The sequence below is a fragment of the Copidosoma floridanum genome, unplaced genomic scaffold (genome assembly GCF_036245765.1).
Source record: "Copidosoma floridanum isolate Cflo_tuat_1 unplaced genomic scaffold, Cflo_Japanese_pri ptg000024l, whole genome shotgun sequence".
Classification (NCBI taxonomy): Eukaryota; Metazoa; Arthropoda; class Insecta; order Hymenoptera; family Encyrtidae; genus Copidosoma; species Copidosoma floridanum.
Genome location: NW_028321901.1, coordinates 5,257,596 through 5,278,814, shown reverse-complemented (window position 1 = coordinate 5,278,814; position 21,219 = coordinate 5,257,596). Strand labels below are relative to the sequence as shown.

The window sequence follows — 21,219 nt, the reverse complement described above, 5'->3', positions numbered from 1 at the left end:
CGAGATAACTATCATGTTTAAGCCCATTGCAATTGCAGTATGTATAAATGTTTATGTTTGATTCTATTACAAATTTTTCGAAAGATGTTGTACCACATCGTTCATTTAATGAAAGTTTTAAAAAGGTTGGGTTGCGCAGTCGTAAACGGTAACACGTGTGCGGAAGCAGCTCCGCATAAAAGAGTTTCTTCAGCGGTTCAAAGTGGAAGAAAAATTAAAAGCAAGTGATAAAAAGATAGTGCGGGAGGTGATTTATTAAGACAGGTGTTATCCAAAGTAAATACGCGTGCAAGCCAGGAAAAGAAAGGAAATAAGTTTGGCAGAGCCAGTGACTCAGATAGCAAGAAAAAATAGCGGGCAAGCCGATAGAGAGAGGAGCTGGGGAGGAAGGAAAGGCGATAACGCCAGTGGAGACAGAGAAGAGAGGTAGGGGTCGGTCGAGAAAAGATACAGTGGAAAAGAAAGAACTTGAGGAGAGGAGCATCATGGAAAACTTTTTGAAGTGCGGAAGTACTAGATTTGAGGTCACGGCGAGTGGAAGAAATAAGGCACAGCACTTACCTGTAAAGAAAGATGGGGACGACGGCGCACAGATAAAAGGGAGTCAGCAGCTGGGGAACGAGAAAAGAGAATGCGAGGCAGTCAAAAAGTCAACGACGAGAAGTCTGGAAAAGGGATGTAAAGAGATAAGGTGAAAGAAAAGGCATCGGAGGTAAAAGAAAGTGAAGAAAAACAAGAGAAAATGCTGCTGACGGAAGAAGCGGAGAGCTTGATTACCGACAGCAGGGAACAGACAGTACAGAGAATTGGTGAGGAAAAAGGAGGTCAATCGTCAGTAAAGCTGAAAATGGCAGGAGCTGATACAAAGGTAGAGCAGTAGAGGGCAGTAGAGGAAACGGCATCTGGTTCGCAGCAGAAGGCGCAGGAGAAAATACAGCATTAAGGGGACACGTCGGAAAAGCAGCGGACCGACGATGATAAGCGAAGGTATAACAGTATAGAGGGTGCAGTAGATAAGTTAATAGTGTGGGTTGCGAATTTGGAAGAAAGTTTAGCTTTGGTAATCGGGGAGAAAAACAGTGTGATCGCAGAGGTAAGCAGTGTGAGGGCAGAATTAAAGCATGAAATTTTAGAGCGTGAGAGTCAAAAAAACCAAGGGACAGTGAGAAAAGTCCGACGGGCAGTTTGAAAAGTGAGCTAGAACAACTAAAATGGTCGATAGCTAATCATATAGTCAGTGATGAGATGCAGAGGAGGAGGGGGGCAGACAAGGTGGCAAAAGGGGAGAAGGATGGAAAAAGTTCAATGCAATCGAGTTTGCAAGGAGCAGGTAAGGAGAAGTGGGTAGGTGAAAGAGAAGAATTAACGAAAAGAGACCACTGGCCGAGTAGTCCAGATGCATTGTCGCATAGCAAGCTGAAGTATAAGTTATTAGAGAGACAGAGGAGAAAAAATAATATAATAATAAGGGGATTTAGAACTGTGGGAAATGGCATAGGTTGTGACGGAAATTAAAAAAATCAAGGCGATAGGAGGTGCATTAGTAGTTAATTTGGGATCTTTGAGAAATAAGCAGATTATGAAAAATAAGAAAAGACTGAAGGGTATTGACATATGGATTGAGGATGATTACACGGAGAGAGAGAAAGAGGTACAGGGATGGATCGAGGAGGTGGCTAGGTATGAGGGTGAAAGGGGAAGGGAAATTCAGGTGGGGTATTTGAAAATAAAAATTCAAAAAATATGGTACAAATGGGTTGAGGAAAAGGGGAGCTTAATAGAGAGTGGGGAAGGAAAAATCAGAAATTTCGTCAATAGAGGGAAGGGCAAAGAAAAAAGGGACCTTCGAATGTTATCCTAGAATATAGCGGGTATGAAGAAAATTATTACAATTAAAAAATACTTGTACAATTTTGATATTATAGCGTTACAGGGAACATGGTTAGAAAAAGGTAATGAATCAGGTTGGTTAGGAAGATTAGACAAAAGTTATGAGTGGACAGCGTGTGCAGCTATAAAAGAAAACAAAAAAGGAAGAGCAAAAGGAGGTGTATTAGTAGGAATTAAGAGTGGTAATTCCAGGCGTAAATTTAATAAGCGATAAAAAACTGTGTATAATTGTTGTGTATAATAATGTTAATATTGATGTAATGATAAGCAAACTGAAAGGGATAGTGGAGGAGAGAATTGGAAGGGGTGAGCAAGTGATAGTAGCAGGAGATATAAATGCGCTTATAGGGGAATGACAAATTAATACTGAGGGAGAAAGAGAGAAAAGTAGAAAGTCCTTTGACAAAGCGGCGAATAGGGAAGGGAAAAAGTTATCAAATATGTGTGAGGAGATGGGATTGACTATAAGAAACGGAGCAATCAAAGGTGATTGGGTAGGAAAGATAACGTTTGTGGGAGATGGAGAAAGTTCAGTGCTTAATCTGGTATTGGAGCTTGAAAGTGAACAAGGTAGTTTGATAAAAGAATTGAGAATAGGTATAAAAATGGAATCGGATTACCTACCAATAGAGGTCAAACTACATGGGGGAGGAGGGAGGGAAAAAGTGGAGACGAAAGAGAAAGGGGAAGAAACAAAAATATTAAAATGGGATGACAAGAAAAAGGATCAATATAGAAAAGAAATGACAAATAGGGGAAAGGACTCAGAAGTTTAGGGCGAGAGTATGCAAGAAGGGTGGGATGCATTGGTTGGTGCAATTTGGGAGGTGGAAGAGAGAGTAGGCATGGTGAAGGAGGGCAGAAGAGAGAACTGTTAATGGTCAGTAGAATGGGATGAGGAGGTAAAGGCTCAGAAAAAAAGGTTTGAGGGGGCTTTAAAGAAGTGGCTGGAAACCAAAGATAAACGGGACAAGGTGGAATTAATAAGGGAGAGAGGGGCGGTGAGGGAGTTAAGAAAAAGAAAGCTGGAAGAGGAGAGACAGAGAAAATGGAAATTAGTGGACGAAGCAGGAAAATGACAGAATTCTGGAAAGTAATAGCTCAGTTCAGACCAAGGAAGAAAAATGAAGGGGGGGAGTATGAAAGGGGAGGAATGGGTTACGCATTTTAAAAAGATCTTGGGTGCAGACAAGCTGAGCGACGCAGGGGTGGAGGGGGAGAGGGTGGAGAACTCTCATGAAGAATGGGAGGAACTGGATTCAGAGAAATGCGAACAGGAGGTAAGGAAGGCGTTGGGAAAAATGAAAAATAAAAAAGCGACGAGGGAGGATGGGATTACGGCGGAATTTTTAAAGGAACTTCCGGAAACCTGGCTGAAGAAATTAACGGGGGTGTTAAATAGGGTATTTGAAGAAGCAAGAATGATCAAGGGATGGGAAATAAAGAGAATTTTCCCAATTTACAAAGCGGGGTACGAAAATGATGCTAAAAACTATAGGGAGGTATCATTATTAGATATGGGATATAATTTATATCTTATTATTAATTAACTAATATATTGGCAAACAGATTCAGGGGGAGTCTAGAATTAAGGAAGACCATTGACGAGAGTAAAGCAGGTTTTCGGGAAGGTAGAAGCACGAGGGATCATATATTTGTGTTGAATGGCATTATCAGTAATAGATTAAAGGAGGATAAGGGGAAGATTTTTGTGTGTTTCATTGACTTCAAAACGGCGTTTGATAAAATAGATAGGGGAATATTAATCGAAAAAATGAGGTGATTAGGAACTAAGGGAAAGTTTTTAGAAATGGTAAAAAACATATATAGCAGGACGATAAATGAAATTATTACAAGGGAGGGTATAACTTAAAAATTTGAGACGAAGCAAGGGGTTAGGCAAAGGTGTCCTCTGAGTCCGTTTCTGTTTAATATATATATTAATGCTATAGAGGAAAAATGGAGGGCAAAAAATGAGGAAGGGATAGTTATTGGGGGAAAAAGATCTTGAAATTGAAATTAGCGGATGATGTTGCTGTGGTGGCCAGCAGCAGGAAAGGTTTACAATGCATGCTGAATGATCTACAAAAATATGAGAAAAAAATAGAATAGAGGTAAATACGTATAAAACAAAAATAATGATATTTAGAAAAGGGGGTAGGAAAAAAGAAAGCGAAAAATTTATATTTAGAGACGAGGTAATTCAAGCGGTCAACAAGTATAAATATCTTGGGTTCTGGTTTTCGACAAGGAATACACTGAGTATGCACGTCAACACAATCACCAATAAGATTAAAAAAGCAATAAACGCGGTGTGAGGGGTATGAGAAAGAGCAAAATTAGGTAGTTTAAAGGGGAGACTTTATCTATTAGACACAACAGTGAAGGCTGGTTGTTTATACAGAGTTGAAATATGGGGTGGAAAAGGTGGGAGCAGATTAAGAAAGTGCAGGAAAAGTTTGTAAAGATGGCATTGGGGCTAAATGAAAATACTCCGGCGTATATCTGGAGAAGGCCAAATAGATGACCAAAAATTTGCTTGAAGGAAGAGATAAGGGGACTTGAGAACGGGAATGCTTCAAGTTGGGGAAGACTGGTAGCGGAAACTTTTCAAGAAGTAGGTGATAGAGTGGGGTTAAATAGGATGTTGGATGCATTTGAGAGGTGGGTTTTGAAAAAGAGAATGACAGATGGGCTAAAAGTAAAAGAAGACCAAGAAGTGCAGTTAGATTGGGGAAGGATTGAGAGATCGGAATATTGTGATTTTTATAAATATATTAAACAAAAATTAGGAACGGAAGATTATTGGGAAAAGAAGGTGTGGGGGAAAAACGTTAAAGAACAATGGACGAGGCTGAGGTGCGGGAGCGTAGGTAAAGCAGGCAAGAAGGGATTTTTAGATAGCACATGCAGGGTATGCAAGAGAAGGGAGGAAAGTATTCAGCATATCTTTTATTGTGAGATAGCGAGGAAAAAAAGTAAGTCAGAGTGGCCTGGAGTAGTAGAGGGAGTAGAATTAAAAGGATCGGAGGAGGCAATTACACAAAGATTGGTCAGACTATTAGAAAGGGATGCGGTTGAGGTAATTTGCAAGGATGTTATAGAATTCGAGAAAGTGGCCAGATCAAGCGCTGAAGATAAATGATGGGGGGGGGGTAATCATTTTGAATAAAGGAGAGGATGCGTTTAGGAGTTTAGGATTAATTCAAACGAATAATGAGAATTTGTGAAGCTAGTGGATAATGTGCTAGTAAAGAAGGAAAATTGATGTACATGAGGAAGATAAAATAATACTAGATTTAAGAGCGGAAATTGTAAGCGCACGGCATGTCGTGCAAGGGGTAGAGGTATGTAAAAAGATGTAAATCTATACATGGAAAATAAATAAACACAATACAATACAAGTTTTGAAATAAACATTTATAAACTTTAAAGGCACTATGTTTAATTTACTGATTGCAGTATTCTTTATTTTAATTTGTTTTCCAAACTTTAATGTATTATTAAAAAATTAAGTATTCAAAATGCTTACGTACTAAATGAATACAGCAAACAAGTCAGTAATAATTCTTAGTTCTATAATTAAATTTAGACAAAAAAAAAATGATTTATTTTATAATATATTTTTACAGATTTCCAAAGCATCTATAAGGTACTATCGAGGTGCGTTGAGTTTTTCTAATGTAAAATATTCAATGTTATGGAAGGAATCGTTTACAAAAAGTGAAGAACTCAATTTATTTTTAATAACACTATGGAGCTTAGTTAATTTCTGTATATTGTTTGAAAAATTTCAATGTCTTTAATGCAATGAATACACTTAATATTTAAAAATACTTTAAGTAACTTTGATAAAAATTTGATTGAAGAAATTTTTCGTATATGCTTTTAATAGAGAGTGAGTATAAAAAAGCACCAAGTTATTGAAAACAGTATCTTTTAATTGACATAAAAAATTTTGATGGTAAATGTCAAAATATAAAAACCTACATCGAGAAACTTAAAATCCAAACGTAAATAGTGAAAATATCTGAATTTTGATAATAATTAATGTTATCATGAAATTTAGGATTAAACCACGACGCAAAAAAATGTTTGACTTAAAATTTAACAAACTAGCAACAAAAAAGAGAAAATTTTTATTTCAATAAAGGAATGTTAATATTTTGTTATATTTCTGAAAATTATAAATTTAGTTCTAATAAAAAATCTTTCTTTATTTGATATTTTTCGTTTGTGATTTATTTTTCGATAATGTTTGAAAACATATTTCTATTAAAATTTTATAATAAGATTGTATGACGTACAATTGTCCACGGCAAAAGAAAAATACAAATGAAAAAGTAACGATAATAAGTTGCCTGTATTCTATGTAATCTTTTTGATAGTAACCTTGTTTCCCTATTTTTCTTCGGTAATAATTTCTGATCTGATATTTTACTCCAATAATTAATTATTTCTACACGTGTACAAAAGACCTCTATCTATACTCATACATCTTATTAAGATAATTCAGTTAATTTCAAAATACAGTTGATATGGCAAAATACTTCTCTAATAATATTTCGAAATTTAATTAGAAATTTAATGTGAATATTACTATCAGTTCAACTCACTTTATAACAAGTCACGTAATCGAAACTATAGTAAATTACAATTTTTCTTATTATATTAGTCATAACTTTGCTGTTGAAAATACACGTGTATTCATTGTGAGATGATCATACAACATAATTGATCAAAGAATCGTCAATGTTTTTAAAAATTTTAAACAAATATCATAGGATTCCCATTTTTCTGGTATTCTAAAAAATCGAATTATTTAATCACTAACATCTCAGTGCAATGATACAAATTTCGTATTAATAGATTACCATAATGCATTAAATTCATATCAAATACTTGAATACCTAATAGTCTCTTCTATGATAAAAATTTAATTAGAATTTTCTACAACTGGAAGAATTGGACGTGTGGTTGTCAATAAAACTTTTTTTCAATGCTTTAGAAGCAGTGTTTTCACTTTTTGTTAGACATTAGAAATAAATTTATAAACTAAACGACTACAAAATAAATAACCATGAAAAGAGTTGGGAAAATCTGAGAAAAATGCTTTATTTGAAAAATTTCATTTGTCAAAGAACAAAAAATACTGAATGATATTTATCACATTACAAATTAATAAATAAACAGCGATCCCTTTAATCACATAAATTGATTATAGTTTATTCTATTATAGTTCAAAATAATTTATTATTTAAAATATGTTGTCACTCACAAAAAATAACAAAATTATTCACACTTATGCGAATTTTTAGAAATGGTAAAAATAATGTTAATAACGTGATTACTCAAATAAAAGATTTTCTGCACTATACTATTAGTATTTTGATCATTTAGTCATATACAATATGATTAATAAATTGCTTTTAACTACCATCATGAGGGTGGCAAAGGGGGATCAGAGTGGGGTCGCTTGAAATGTGAGTGCGTCTGAGGGCGCGAGGGGAGCTTATTCAATTATTGGTGAAGGACGGAGCTTTATTTTTGTAGAATATTTTTTGTTGGGTTAGTTTAAGTAGAAATCCTTATAATTTTTTTCTTATTTTGTGTTGGGCTAAAGCTATAATTCACAGTTTTAAGGGGGTCAAGGGGTGGGGGGATTAATAACTAATTTTGGTCTCTAATAAATAAAAATATATGAATAGATAAGTTGGAAAATGATTTGAATGCTTCCAAATAAACTAGAGATCTAATGTGACTCTATGAGGTACACATTGATACACTTGTCATTGTATTAATTTGCATATACGTAGATGGCGGCACTTTTAAAGTTACCTACATCCTTTTTATATAGAAAGTATACTCAAAAGTGAAAATTAAAATTCATTTGTATTTCAAGAAATATTTAAGGAATAAGTAAAAATAAGGTAAATATTCATCCTAAGTGCGGATCGAACTCACTACCTTCTGTTTACCAGACAGTTGCTCTACCACTTAAGGTCTCATTCTTAATTGTAATAAGCAGTTTTTACCTCAAGATTAGTTTTAATAAATCAGTTGAAAAACATTTTTTATTGTGTTAATTTAACGAAAAAAAATTAAAATTTTTTTTTTTTCAGAGAGAGGACTAAACGAATAATTCAAAATTTTGAGAGGTGATGAGGAAGGAAGGGAAGGGCGAGTAGGAGACTTTGCTTTTTTTTACTCAAAATCTAATATCTCAAGAACGAAAAAAGATAGAGGACTCACTTTTTTAATTTAGATTTTCTTTGTAATTAAGAAGAGAATAAGGAAAAAATACTAAGAAACAAGAAAAAAGAAAACCTAACCTGCACATTGCTGTTAAACCACAATTTTCTATATATCCACAACTGTTAAAGGATAAAAAAATAGTTTTTTTCTTACGTTTCGTTTTTTATTCAATAGGCAGGAAAGGTAAAGTATCTGAATGGCTTAGAAAAAAGACCTTACCTAAAAATTTCCCTAAAATCTTTATTGTTTAGATACCTTGCGAATGTCAACATATGTAGAAGTAAAATTTTTTTGATTTACTAACCGATTGAATGTTGATTCAACGAAAAATACTTAAGCCATGATAAAAGGGAAGCCAACCTACAAATTTTTGTCAAATTTTATTCTTTCAGTTATTTCACGACCACTGAAAGATAGAAAATTGGTAACTCAAATATCATTTTTCTCATCTAATAGAAGATTTAGGGAGTGTATGTACAAGGCCCAAAATAACAACCTTACCTAACAATTCTTTTGTAATTTTTAATTCTTAAATACTCCATAAATGTCTTTATACATATTCATACAATTATTATTATTTTAAATTATAACTTGATATAAAATCTAGGACACATTACGTAATAGCAATGAAATGAAATCGTAACCGACAAAGTTTTCTTCAAGTCTGCATTTCTTAGATACCTTGCGAACGTCGATAGACATAAAAGTACAATTTCCGCTGTTTACTTAACCATTCATCAAAAACTGAAAAAAAGTATCAAAAATGCTGAAACGTAAGATGTAACCTACGAGTTTTTGTTAATTTGTAGTTTTGAGAACATCTAATGAATGCTGATACGCGAAGAAGCAAGTTCTTTTTTATCTCGTTAATTGTATAGTGAATGGTACGTACGAATTATAATTGCAAGAAAAAAAAACACGACCTACAAATTTTTATCAAAGATTAATTTGTTACAATCATTTTTGAACGTTTACAAACTCGAAAACTAATTTTTTGTCTTACAATTAATTATATACATAGTTTAACAGATTCTGAGCAGATCTTACCCAGATCAAGTATAGATTCTATGAGAATTTGACCTAGATCTAGTATATGTATATTTAACACAGAATATGCACGAAATCGTAACAGATTTTACGTAGATTGTGCGTAGATCCTATGCAGATTTTACGTAGATTTTTTAAATAGAATATGCGTAGAATCTGAACAAATTATACGTTTGATTTCACCGAGATCAAGTACAAATTCTACGCTGATTGTACGAAGATTTTATATTGATTTTACATATATGACTCAAATAGATTCTTCGTAGATTTTATGTACTTATCTTCGTAAATGCTATGTAGAATATAGGAGGATTCTACGCAAATGTAATAAAAAAATCTACGTAGAATCTACAAAATTTTTTTAGACAGGATTATAACGAAAAAAAATATTATTCTTGAGCTACTTAAACCAAATAACCCAATAGACCTTAACCTCATTATTTAGGGGACAGTTAAATAATAATATAATTATGTATTTTTTGTCATAAAAATAATGTCGATTTGTAAATGGATGAATAAGATAGCAACAAAAAAACTCAATTGCAATCTCCTTTAACTAAATACCGTAACAGACGTTCATCTACTCACCTAGAGGACAACAAATAATTTAACTATAGGCTATTAATCGTTGAAAATGATGACAACTATTAGTTTGTTTTGCTTAACTAAAAATGTCTAAACTTAGTCTAAAAATAATAAGCAACAAGCTACGTATTATTTTGGAAGTAAACTAATACGTTTCATCGATAAAACTGAACCATATTGAATTTACTGAACCTTACATGAATTTAATATAGTATATTTAATTTGAAATATCAAATGGGAAGTTCTCTCAACGAAGTTTGATAATTAAATAGATTTTAAAATAAAGTAAAATTTGCACATATGTATGCGTGTCAAGGTCCGGAAAGGTTGGTATAATGTCTATAGGGTTTCCCAAAATAGTGTGCAAGGCTGTGGGGGGCGGTGGAGGTTAAAGTAAAAATTTCTCAGGGGTTTGTGAGGGCTTTTAAGGAGTAATAGGAGTCGAGACAAAAAAAATTCTGTGTCGAAATAACAAAGAAAAAACAAAATTTTACCTTATTTCGTAGGAGGTGAAGACGGTAGAGATTTTTGTGGAATGTTCTATACTAACAACTATATGTTATATATTTGTATGAGTTGAAAGATCAAACTCAGTCCCTCATCCCCCCCCTTGCAACCCCTCGCACTTCTCATTCCTTTACGTTACCCCTTAAAATTTTGAGTTTTTCAGTTAGCCCCCCTCAAAATAAGGTAAAAATCAGTCGTAAGACCAAATTCAGTCACCAACGCTCTCGTCCACCCTTGATTACTCCTCAAAATTTTAGAGTGTTTCCTCTGCACACTCTTTATGTAAGCTGAAAATCTTAATATTTCTTCCTCATTTTAACCCAAAAAAATATTTAATTTTTTCTAGACCTTCTTCATTCCCCCTCAACCACTCCTCATAGAGTTTAAGGTCCCCCCTCCATACACTTACTATAATTCAATTATATTTATTATATCTAACGAACTTTATTATATTTACCTAGTTTTACTTATTCAGTCTTACAAATATTTAATTAGCATATTAAATTAGCATTAACAGATGCAATAATTACATATACAGAATAAAAAAAAGAAATGTAAAAGTTGTTCTTAGTAACTCAATGGTAGTACTATACAATACATCGGTCATCGATCCTACTCGGTAGTATTTACAGGGCACAGTGATTATCTCAAGCAGACCCCAGCTACTGTCAAGTTTCATAAAAAGATTTTTTCCAATAAACCATCGAACTCACTGTACCGATTTTTTTGTAACCCACAGTGACTTTACCCAATAAGCTAGCCAGATGTTGGCTTTTCAATAAAGAGGAAGCCCCTGGAGGTCTGGACATTACCAGATGCTCGACTATTTATTTTAAAAATCGGATGAGTGATTTTTTAGCATCCTGGGTACTTGTTCAATCAGAAAAGGTCAAGAAAAAAATCTCGATGATTTTTGACGGACTTCGAACCCACGAACCCTTGAGTATCTCCGGCTAGGAGACTATCTCGCTAACTACTAAGCCTGTTAAGCTTTAAGAAAAATGATGTAAATATTATGAATTACCAGAACCAAATAAAACAATAACATCTAAAGATATTCAGGAAAATAAAACTGTCATTGATTTAGGAACAAATTTCAATGATCTCTTTGTTTAACTAAATAGTCTTAAAAAAAATGTATACATTAAAATGTGTATATTAAAAAAATATATACATATATATATATATATATATATATATATATATATATATATATATATATATACTAGTGGGGCTGACGCCCCCCTGCGCGCTCCGCGCACCAACCCCCTGCTAACAGATTGAGTAGACAAAATAACTACATTACTCGTGAATTTATCAATGCAGGCTGATACTTAGTTCACAACAGCTGAATACGTGACTCACAAAGAAGTTAATAAAACACATCATCACATACATATTAATCTTCTAATAGAATTTTAAAATAATATTAGAGAAGGTCTTTTACCACACGAATTGAAATTAAAAATAAATGCTATAGTAGTGTTAATAAGAAATTTAAGTATATCAAACGGCCTCTGTAGAGGCACAAGATTAAAAATAACAAAATTATTCAAGTATAATATAGAAGCAAAAATAATAACGGGAGAAAAAAAAGAAAGCTAAGTTTATATTCCTACAATAACTGGTACCTCATTATCATTACCTTTTGTCTTCTATAGAAAACAGTTTCCCTTTGTACTAGCGTGTTCTATGTTTATCAACAAATCACAAGAACAGAGTTTTGACTCCTTAGGATTGTATATTAAAAAACCTTTATTCTCTTACGGACAATTGTACGTTGTTTTATTGAGATGTAAGAATCTATAAAGAATTTTTATTCAAATTAAATCCGAGAATAAACCAGAAATTAAAAATATTGTTTAGCAAGAAATTTTTTAGTAATTCAAAAATATGTGACTTCAAAGATCGTCACATTTGAACAGACGTATGTAAATTCATAAAAACCATGAAAACAAATATTCGAAAAATGTGGAAAGGGTTTTAAAAGAACAAATGGGTTAATACGACACATGAAAAGTCACAACATTAAGCTGAAAGAATTAATTATTGTTTTAAAAGCTTAATTATGATTGTCTATTTAATTAAACCTCCTCCTGAATTCTGTCTCTTTGTTAATAAAGTACTCAGGTAATCAAGAATTTTATATTTGGGTAAAGTAAACATGAACCAGAAAGAGATTTTAAATGTAAAAGTTCAATCAAGTCAAACAAATAATGGCACTTCAGAGACAAATAGTGATGGGGAGCGAATTGACAGAGGGAGACCTATGATCAGTGACTTAAAAAACCCTAAAAACGAGGTATGACTTGGGTACTACGTTACGTATATTTTCTAACATTTATTATGGTAAAACATTCTATAAATAAGTATTTTTTAGGGGGGGGGGGTGGGAGGGGGAGCCAGGTGTAGCGGGTGGGGGGCTGAGACTCACTTTCATCAATACAACTCTATAATATAGGGATATGTATGTATGTATATTATCCCTGCTCCACCCCGCTCTTCCCACTTCACTCAGCTCCCCCTCGATTCACATAGTTATTTGCTCGTTTTTACGTCATTTTCAATAAAATTATATTTAAGTAACCTCCCCAGCTCCCTCCACTCTTTCTCAGCTCCCCTACTACTACCCCCCCCCCTAAAAAATACTTATTTATAGAATGTTTTACCATCATAAATGTTAGAAAATATACGCAATTTAATACCCAAGTCATACCTCGTTTTTAGGGTTTTTTAAGTCACTGATCATAGGTCCCCTTACGTCTATTCTTTCCGCCTTACTCACTATATCTCTCTGAAGAACCATTATTTTTTTTAATTGATTGAACTTTTACATTTAAAGTTTCTTTCTGGCCCATACGTACTTTACCCAAATATAAAATTGAAACAATAATTCATTCTGTTAATTTAATGTTATGACATTTTATGAGTCGTTTTAACCCATTTGTTCTTTTAAAACCTTTTTCACATTTTTCACATATTTTTTTTCATGGTTTTTATGAATTTACATACGTCTGTCTAAATGTGACGATCTTTAAAGTTACATATTTTTGAATTAATAAAAAATTTCTTGCTAAACAATATTTTTAATTTCTGATTTATTCTTGGATTTAATTTGAATAAAAATTATTTTTAGATTCTTACATTTTAATAAAGCAACGTATAATTTTCCGTGAGAGAATAAAGATTTTTTAATATACAATCCTAAGAAATCAAAACTCTGTCCTTGTGATTTGTTGATAAACATAGAAAATGCTCATACAAAGGGAAACTGTTTTCTATAGAAGACAAAAGGTAATGATAATGAGGTGCCAGTATTCAATGTTATTGTAGGAATATAAACTTTGCTTCTTTTTTTTCTCCCGTTATTATTCCTGCTTCTATAGAATACTTAACTAATTTTGTTATTTTTAATCTTGTGCTATTACAGAGACCGTCTGATATACTTAAATTTCTTATTAACTTTACTATATCATTAATTTTTTATTTTTATTTGTGTGGTGGAAGAGCTTCTCTGATATTATTTACAAATTCTATTGGAAAACTAATATTCGTGTTATCATCTTTTTTATCAGCTCCTTTGTGAGTAGCGTATTATGCTGTTGTGAACTCATTCTCAGCATGCATTGATAAATACACGAGTAATTACGTTATTTTGTCTACCGAATCTGCGCGCAGGGGGGCGTCAGCCCCCCTAGTGTATATATACTTATATTACGCACCAACTTTTTTCAGGTATAGCTCATAATTTTTAGATTTAAAAAAATGTTTTAGTTAGACACAATCGGTTATTTGACGAAATGGTTAAAAACGATAATCTACCGGCAAACTATTTTCCTAATACTAACCTCAGGGTTTAAGAAAGACAAACTGTAAATAAAATACATCAATAGCCAGAATAACTACAGTATGTTTTATCGATCATGAACGAAATTTTTTTTTTTAAGTTAAAAAATCAAGAACATAAAGCAACATGAATCGAATTTAAGAACACATGTAAATATTAACTATCAAACCTTTAAATATAGACATACGCTATCAGTTTAATCGATCATAATTTTTAAGTTGATGGAATTTTAAAAGAACCAGTAGACGGTGGGTGCTTGAGTACCCAAGAAAGAAGTTATACTTCTATAAAATTATATGGCAAATATAATTATAAACATAAGTATACCTCGTATGAAATAATATTATGTACAAGGTGATGCAATTATCGTTGAAATGAGTATACCTACGTTAGTTGGGTGTGGTTTCAATAAATATTTTAATTTATAATAACAGAACAATTAAAAACAACATTTTATGGCACAATGCAATGTAAACAATATGGCGACTGGCCTGTACAAGACTGTGCTCCATCATCGAATTTTTTGAGGGTTTCAAAACAACTTCCTAAGAAAATAAGAAATATCCTAATGGAATAGCAGATCGTTTAACTGTACTTTTTTTTTACATATTTAATTTAAAAAATTTGCAATTTAACATGTGACCTTATGGAAAAATTACTTAAAATAGCATTTATAAGATCTATATAAAGCTCTCATGTTTTATTTGTGTGAATTTTTACTATTTGATAAACGCGTTCCATTGTCAAATATATCTATAATTTTTTTTTTTTTTTTTTTGTTATGACACAAAAAAAAAAAGGTCAAGTCTGCGTAAAAGCGTGAATGTACGTTTATCCTTATGAGAAAAATTATTTCCAGCGCTTCAGCATATATTTCAACTCCTCCCACCTTTATATTTTGTTTTTAATCATAAAGAAAAAATTGTGAAAGAAAAAAACGCAATAAAAATCAATTGTTGTATTTATACAATGCGGAAATATATTTTTTTTCATTTATGAAAGTTCCGAAAAAATGTGAAAAAATTGTATAAACAATAATTGATTTATTTTGAAAGTAACAAATTAATGATAAATAAATGAATATTTTAAATTTTTGAAAAAAAAAACATGTACAAAAAACATATGTTTTACTAAATAACTTATTTATTTAATGTGAAATAAAACCCAATCAATAAATACACAATAAATAAAAATTAACACTGAAAATAAGTTACGAACTGTAAGATGAAAAAAAGTAATTGGTTTTTCATTGTCGGGCCCACTCATAGCAGAGTGGGTGAGGGACTCGCCCAGTTATAAAGAGGACGGGGGTTCAAATCTCTTTGGAAACTGTTTTCTTTTTTAGAAATTGGTAATAAGAAAAAAATAAGTACAATTCAAAATGTGTGGTGTGGTGCCATGCTGTTGGGTAGTGTGGTGTGATGATGTTGGATGTTGGGTGGTGTAGGGAGACCGGAGATACGTCAAGAGGGGCGGAGCGAAAGGGGAGAATCAAGGATCAAGTGGAGAATCCACTTCTATTACACTTTTTCTCAAGGTCACCAATCTGAAATCGTTAATTTACTCTGTAAGGCAGAACGCGTCTCTAGAAGTATAACTTTAAAAATAAACTAGCACAATTATGCTTTCTTTACAATTACGAACAATTAAAAACAATAAATTAATTATAATTCATTTTGATGAATTTTAGTAGCGAGAATAAATATAGAAAGACGTGAGAAGTTAAAGTACTTTGACTACCAAGGTTTAAGAATAAATTAGTAATTTAAAAAGAGATTGGAAAGACAAAAAAATAACTCATCATCTAAGACCGGAGGAAAGCTTTAAACTGAAAGGATCGAGCACAATCAACACCCATGTGTGTGAAAAGTTGTGAGGGTTGCGACCGAAGTGCAGAGAGGGCACTCATCGTTTGAGATAGAGTTTGCGCATCACAGCGAGCACATACGTTGCACGCACGAACTACTTCTTGAACAAAATTTCTCGCACGCAAGATCCAAAATTAATGGTTCAGCGTACTATGCATTAGTAAAGAACCTCTATAAAAGGTCTGACAGCGGGTATCTCGGACGAGCAGGCGAAAAACATCATGTTTTGCGGGTTGCTACGGGAAGCAGGATAGAATGTTTCTTGGTTTTTGTCAGGAAGGCCCTATGAAGACAACTTTCTAGTTTAGTTAAACTTTTTGTGACAAGGAAGGAGTTCAGTCTTTTTTGTCAACTTGATAATTTCACCTCGTTTAATCCTCTTGAGAGGATGGAGAATAAAGCTTGTCGTAGTAGATAAGTCTTTGAACTAAATGTCTTAAACATACTTGGCCCGCATCGATTTGGCAAAAAGTCAAGTTGACCAGTGCTCTGACTATTTAAGGACGTTTGTTTTGAACCGAAGCACAAAGAAAAGGATACGGATGAGCCTCTGGATCGAAGAAAATCTATAAAGCCACTTGTCCCAGTATTGGCCCTCAGCATTGATTACAGCAAATGTTGCAGTGCTTTTTTTTTTAATTCCGTGGGAGGATTGAGAGGAATGGCTGGCCAGGTGTCTGATAACCTAGCAATCCAGCGAGAACCATGTTTCAAGAAGGCCATCAAAGATTTTCGTCAAGACACTTCTTGAGGCACCATTAGCCGAATTATTCTTAGATGCAACGTGACACCAGGTCGCCTGAGGCCACAATGTATAAATGTTGAACTACGCAACTCTATACCTATCTACTATATCCATATCTAGTATGCTCAGAGTCTTGATGGGTGCAATTTACGACCATTATAAGGTTCGACTGGAAGGAGAACTCTTTGCACAAAACAGTATGAACTGCAGCTGCTAAAGCTAATTTAGAAGCGTTGCAAAATTTCTGTAACCCCTACTGAGATAAAGAGTCAACTTGGAGATATCGTGAGATCCGTAGCTGACTGAGTCTTGGAAGTTCTGACTTGAACTTTTGCCAGAGCAGGGTGACGTACAGTGATAGTGGCTAGTCCCAGTCCATACCGCTGATCCATAGGCTTTGCAGTATAATATTCACTCTGATAACAAACGAGGCTAGAAACTCGAGGGGATTATAGAACATAGTCATACTTGATAGCTCCTGACGCTAGTTGACGGGCTTCTCGTCATTCTCAGCTGTGACTTTAAACATTACGGTGTCTAACGCAGGGGTACAGAGCATGCCTACAGCTGATGCACTTTCTTTTGCCGAGGGTGATGAAAGGGTACTAACTAGGACTGAGCAAGCTGGATTCAGGCAGGTGAGACAGTGATACAACGGGACGCGCTAGACAGCTAATGGGAGCTTTGTAATTTTTGTAATAAAAACATTATTACAAGATAAACTTTTCCTACCACTACTCTAATTTTTAACGAAAGACCATGGCAGCGGAAGACACTATTCGTCTTCCAAACTTAAAATAAAAAAGGCAGCAGGAAGCTACCCAGTGGCAGTCTCTTGGCTCTGGTTTTATTGCACAGTCAACAGCACAGTAACGTAATGAAGATATAAAGGGTCCATCAGCCTTGAACAAGAAATGGCCCATGACAATATCTAAGAAAATTACAAGACACTATCAAATAATTACTATACATGTATTTTAAATAATGTGGGAACTGGATAGATTCAATACATGAAAATGAATAGTAAAAATCGTGTCAAGCTAGATTAAGTTACCCTAATAATAATACTGATATTCACAAAAAATGCTTAACATCGACAGTTATGTAAATATTTATAAAATTAATGAGATAATTTCTTGCATTACATAACTTTTTGCGTAAATAATTGCGTAGAAGTAAAAATTCACATAATATTTTATATAATATTGTTGCCCCACGCTTATTTCTCTACAGTTACGACAAAAAACTTATTAAACTTTTTATTAACATAAGGCATACTAGTGTCATCCTTGTGATACCTTGAGATAAGCAGACACATAGCGTAAAAATAAATAAGGTTTACATTGAGATATTCATAAGATATTTTTAGTGATCATATTTGCATGTTTTAAATTTTTCTTTAATTTTTGTCACGCACTTTTTGATTAATGATTAATTCATAAACATTGAAAAATTATTCTTATCAAACGAGTTAGAATTAAAAATAAAAATTTTATCTTTGAAACTTAATATTGTGCTCTGATGATCACCATGTTGTATTTGCAAGGAGTGCTATTTAAAACCATATCAGATAAATTTTTTATTTACATGGCTGCATTTTGCCTCAGATAAGTTTCGCTATCTGATTTTTTTTCTTTTTTTTTTTTTTGAAAAAATAACTTTCAAGAGCCTAAAATACCGACGAACACTTTAGTTTCCAAAAAAATAGTTGGCATTAATAAACAATGTCTGATACAGTACAATATAATATTTCATATTATTTCAATGAAAAAAATAAATACCTGAATAGGTCCACATGGTGCGACTAAAGAACGTATAACTTGTATGATACAGTGCATATTTGATTTTTTTTGGTCATTCCATCCTAATAACGTGTCTTTACTACAGCTTGTAGACAATTGAAGCATTGGTGCTAACTTTTGGATGAAACTACCTGTAGATGAAAAGCATTTGTTTTATTCCAGAAAAAGTATAATTTATGTTAACTAAATCATAAAAGGGGAACTGAAAAAATCTATTTTTTATGACGCATTTTGGAATCACCAATAAAATCTTAAAAAACTTGTAAGTAATCAAAATACATATAATAATATAAGACGTCCAACGACAGTTGGTTGATAATTGAAATAACGTCCTATGATGGTACTGTCAAATTTTGTATTTATTAAGAAACAAAACGACGTTTCAGCCGTTTGGACAATGTCACAGCCCTCATCAGGTACAAAAATCTATGAGTAATAAAGAAACTCTTTACAATACAAATTCCGATAAATACAATAAACGCACATTAAGTAAAGAGTATAATATACCTCTGACCTTTACAAAGGGGATGTAAAAACGTAATGTAGTCAGAGTTTCAAGTTTCGTTGCTTTTATACCCTGCACATACACAAATGCCACAGTATACGCACATAATACAATCAAATAAGAATCGCAAGCAGTTCCTTGTGAGACACATGTAAACAGATCATGATTTCCTAATATTGGAAATGAAAGGGTCCCTCAAATCATGTACATCAAGTTAGCCTCCTTTCTTAATTAACTTCACGAGAGACTTGTAACAATTTTTCAATTTTTCTGTATCTTGTTGTCTATTAATATTATTATTGGAATAATGTATATTTTAAATTTCGGAAAACAGGCGCTTTTTATAATTTTGTTCTGTGTCTAAAATGTTTATTTTATCAAAATTGAAGTTGTGTGTAAATTCAATGCTATGTTGTGATCGTACAGATGTATCCTTTTTTTTCTTTATGTCTCTTCTATGTTCTGCCATTCTCAATTTTACAGCTCTCGATGTTTGACTAGCATAACAGCAGTTGCAATTCGCGCATGGTATGTGGTAAACGACATTATTCTTATCGAGTGGGTCGGTTACATCTTTTCCAAGTGAAAAGATCGAATTCAATTTATTGTTTAAACTGTATACAAGACCAATGTGAAGTTTCTTACAAAAATATTTAATAGGTCCGTGCAAGCGGAGAATGTACGGTAATGACAAGATTATTTTATAGTTATTATTATTTCTATTGCAATAGTCAATCATGCTCATGTTTTTTAAGGTATTTATTCTTTTGCTTAAAAATTTATCAATAAATTTTTGAGGATAGTTGTTAGCTAGTAAAAATTTATTGATTAATTTTAAATTATCGTTATGAAACTGAGTGTCTGCTAATTTAATGGAAAAGTCTACTAATGTGTAAATGATACCTATTTTATGTTGTATTGGATGGTGGGAGAGAAAATTCAAGTATCGGCCTGAATGTGTGGATTTTTGGTACTAATTGGTTAGTACTGTGTTATTTTGTTGAATGATAATTTTTAAATCTAAGAAAATAATGCTGTTGTTGTTGCATGTCTCAACAGTGAATTGTAATTCCGGACTATAGCTATTAAAAATGTTTTTAGTAAAGTTAATGTATTTAATAGGCACACATATGAGAATATCATCCACATACTGCACATACAGCGGAACTTCAAAACATAACTTTTCGAAGCATGAAATTTTAAGCAAACGCATTACAACATCACACAGTACTGGACTACAGGGACTACCCATTGGAGAGCTAAAAACTTTATAATAAAATTTGTTTTTAAAATGGAAAAAAGTTAAATTCAAAATTAAAGATACACCTTTGCAAAATTCATTGAGAAAAACATTGATTTTACCATTCAAGAATTTCTAAGAATGTCTTATTGCATTCATGATTAAGGCTTCACTAGAATTAGTAAATAAACTAACAACATCTAGACTAATAAGAGTGCAATCAGGTGAAATGATAATATCTATTAATTTATTTTTCGAGCTGTAAAATTGAGAATGGCAGAACATAGAAGAGACATAAAGAAAAAAAAGGATACATCTGTACGATCACAACATAGCATTGAATTTACACACAACTTCAATTTTGATAAAATAAACATTTTAGACACAGAACGAAATTATAAAAAGCGCCTGTTTTCCGAAATTTAAAATATACATTATTCCAATAATAATATTAATAGACAACAAGATACAGAAAAATTGAAAAATTGTTACAAGTCTCTCGTGAAGTTAATTAAGAAAGGAGGCTAACTTGATGTACATGATTTGAGGGACCCTTTCATTTCCAATATTAGGAAATCATGATCTGTTTACATGTGTCTCACAAGGAACTGCTTGCGATTCTTATTTGATTGTATTATGTGCGTATACTGTGGCATTTGTGTATGTGCAGGGTATAAAAGCAACGAAACTTGAAACTCTGACTACATTACGTTTTTACATCCCCTTTGTAAAGGTCAGAGGTATATTATACTCTTTACTTAATGTGCGTTTATTGTATTTATCGGAATTTGTATTGTAAAGAGTTTCTTTATTACTCATAGATTTTTGTACCTGATGAGGGCTGTGACATTGTCCAAACGGCTGAAACGTCGTTTTGTTTCTTAATAAATACAAAATTTGACAGTACCATCATAGGACGTTATTTTAA

The 21,219-nt window shown here is 32.8% G+C and overlaps 1 protein-coding gene across 1 annotated transcript in view; it reads right to left on the bottom strand.

The window, feature by feature from the left end:
- p115 (general vesicular transport factor p115) overlaps positions 1-21,219 on the bottom strand; it is a 382,166-nt gene that overhangs the window by 325,547 nt on the left and 35,400 nt on the right. Inside the window, exon 6 of the mRNA XM_089595028.1 lies at positions 18,526-18,677. Within this exon, the coding sequence (XP_089451154.1) occupies positions 18,526-18,677 (152 nt within the window). The remainder of the gene's footprint in view (positions 1-18,525; positions 18,678-21,219) is intronic.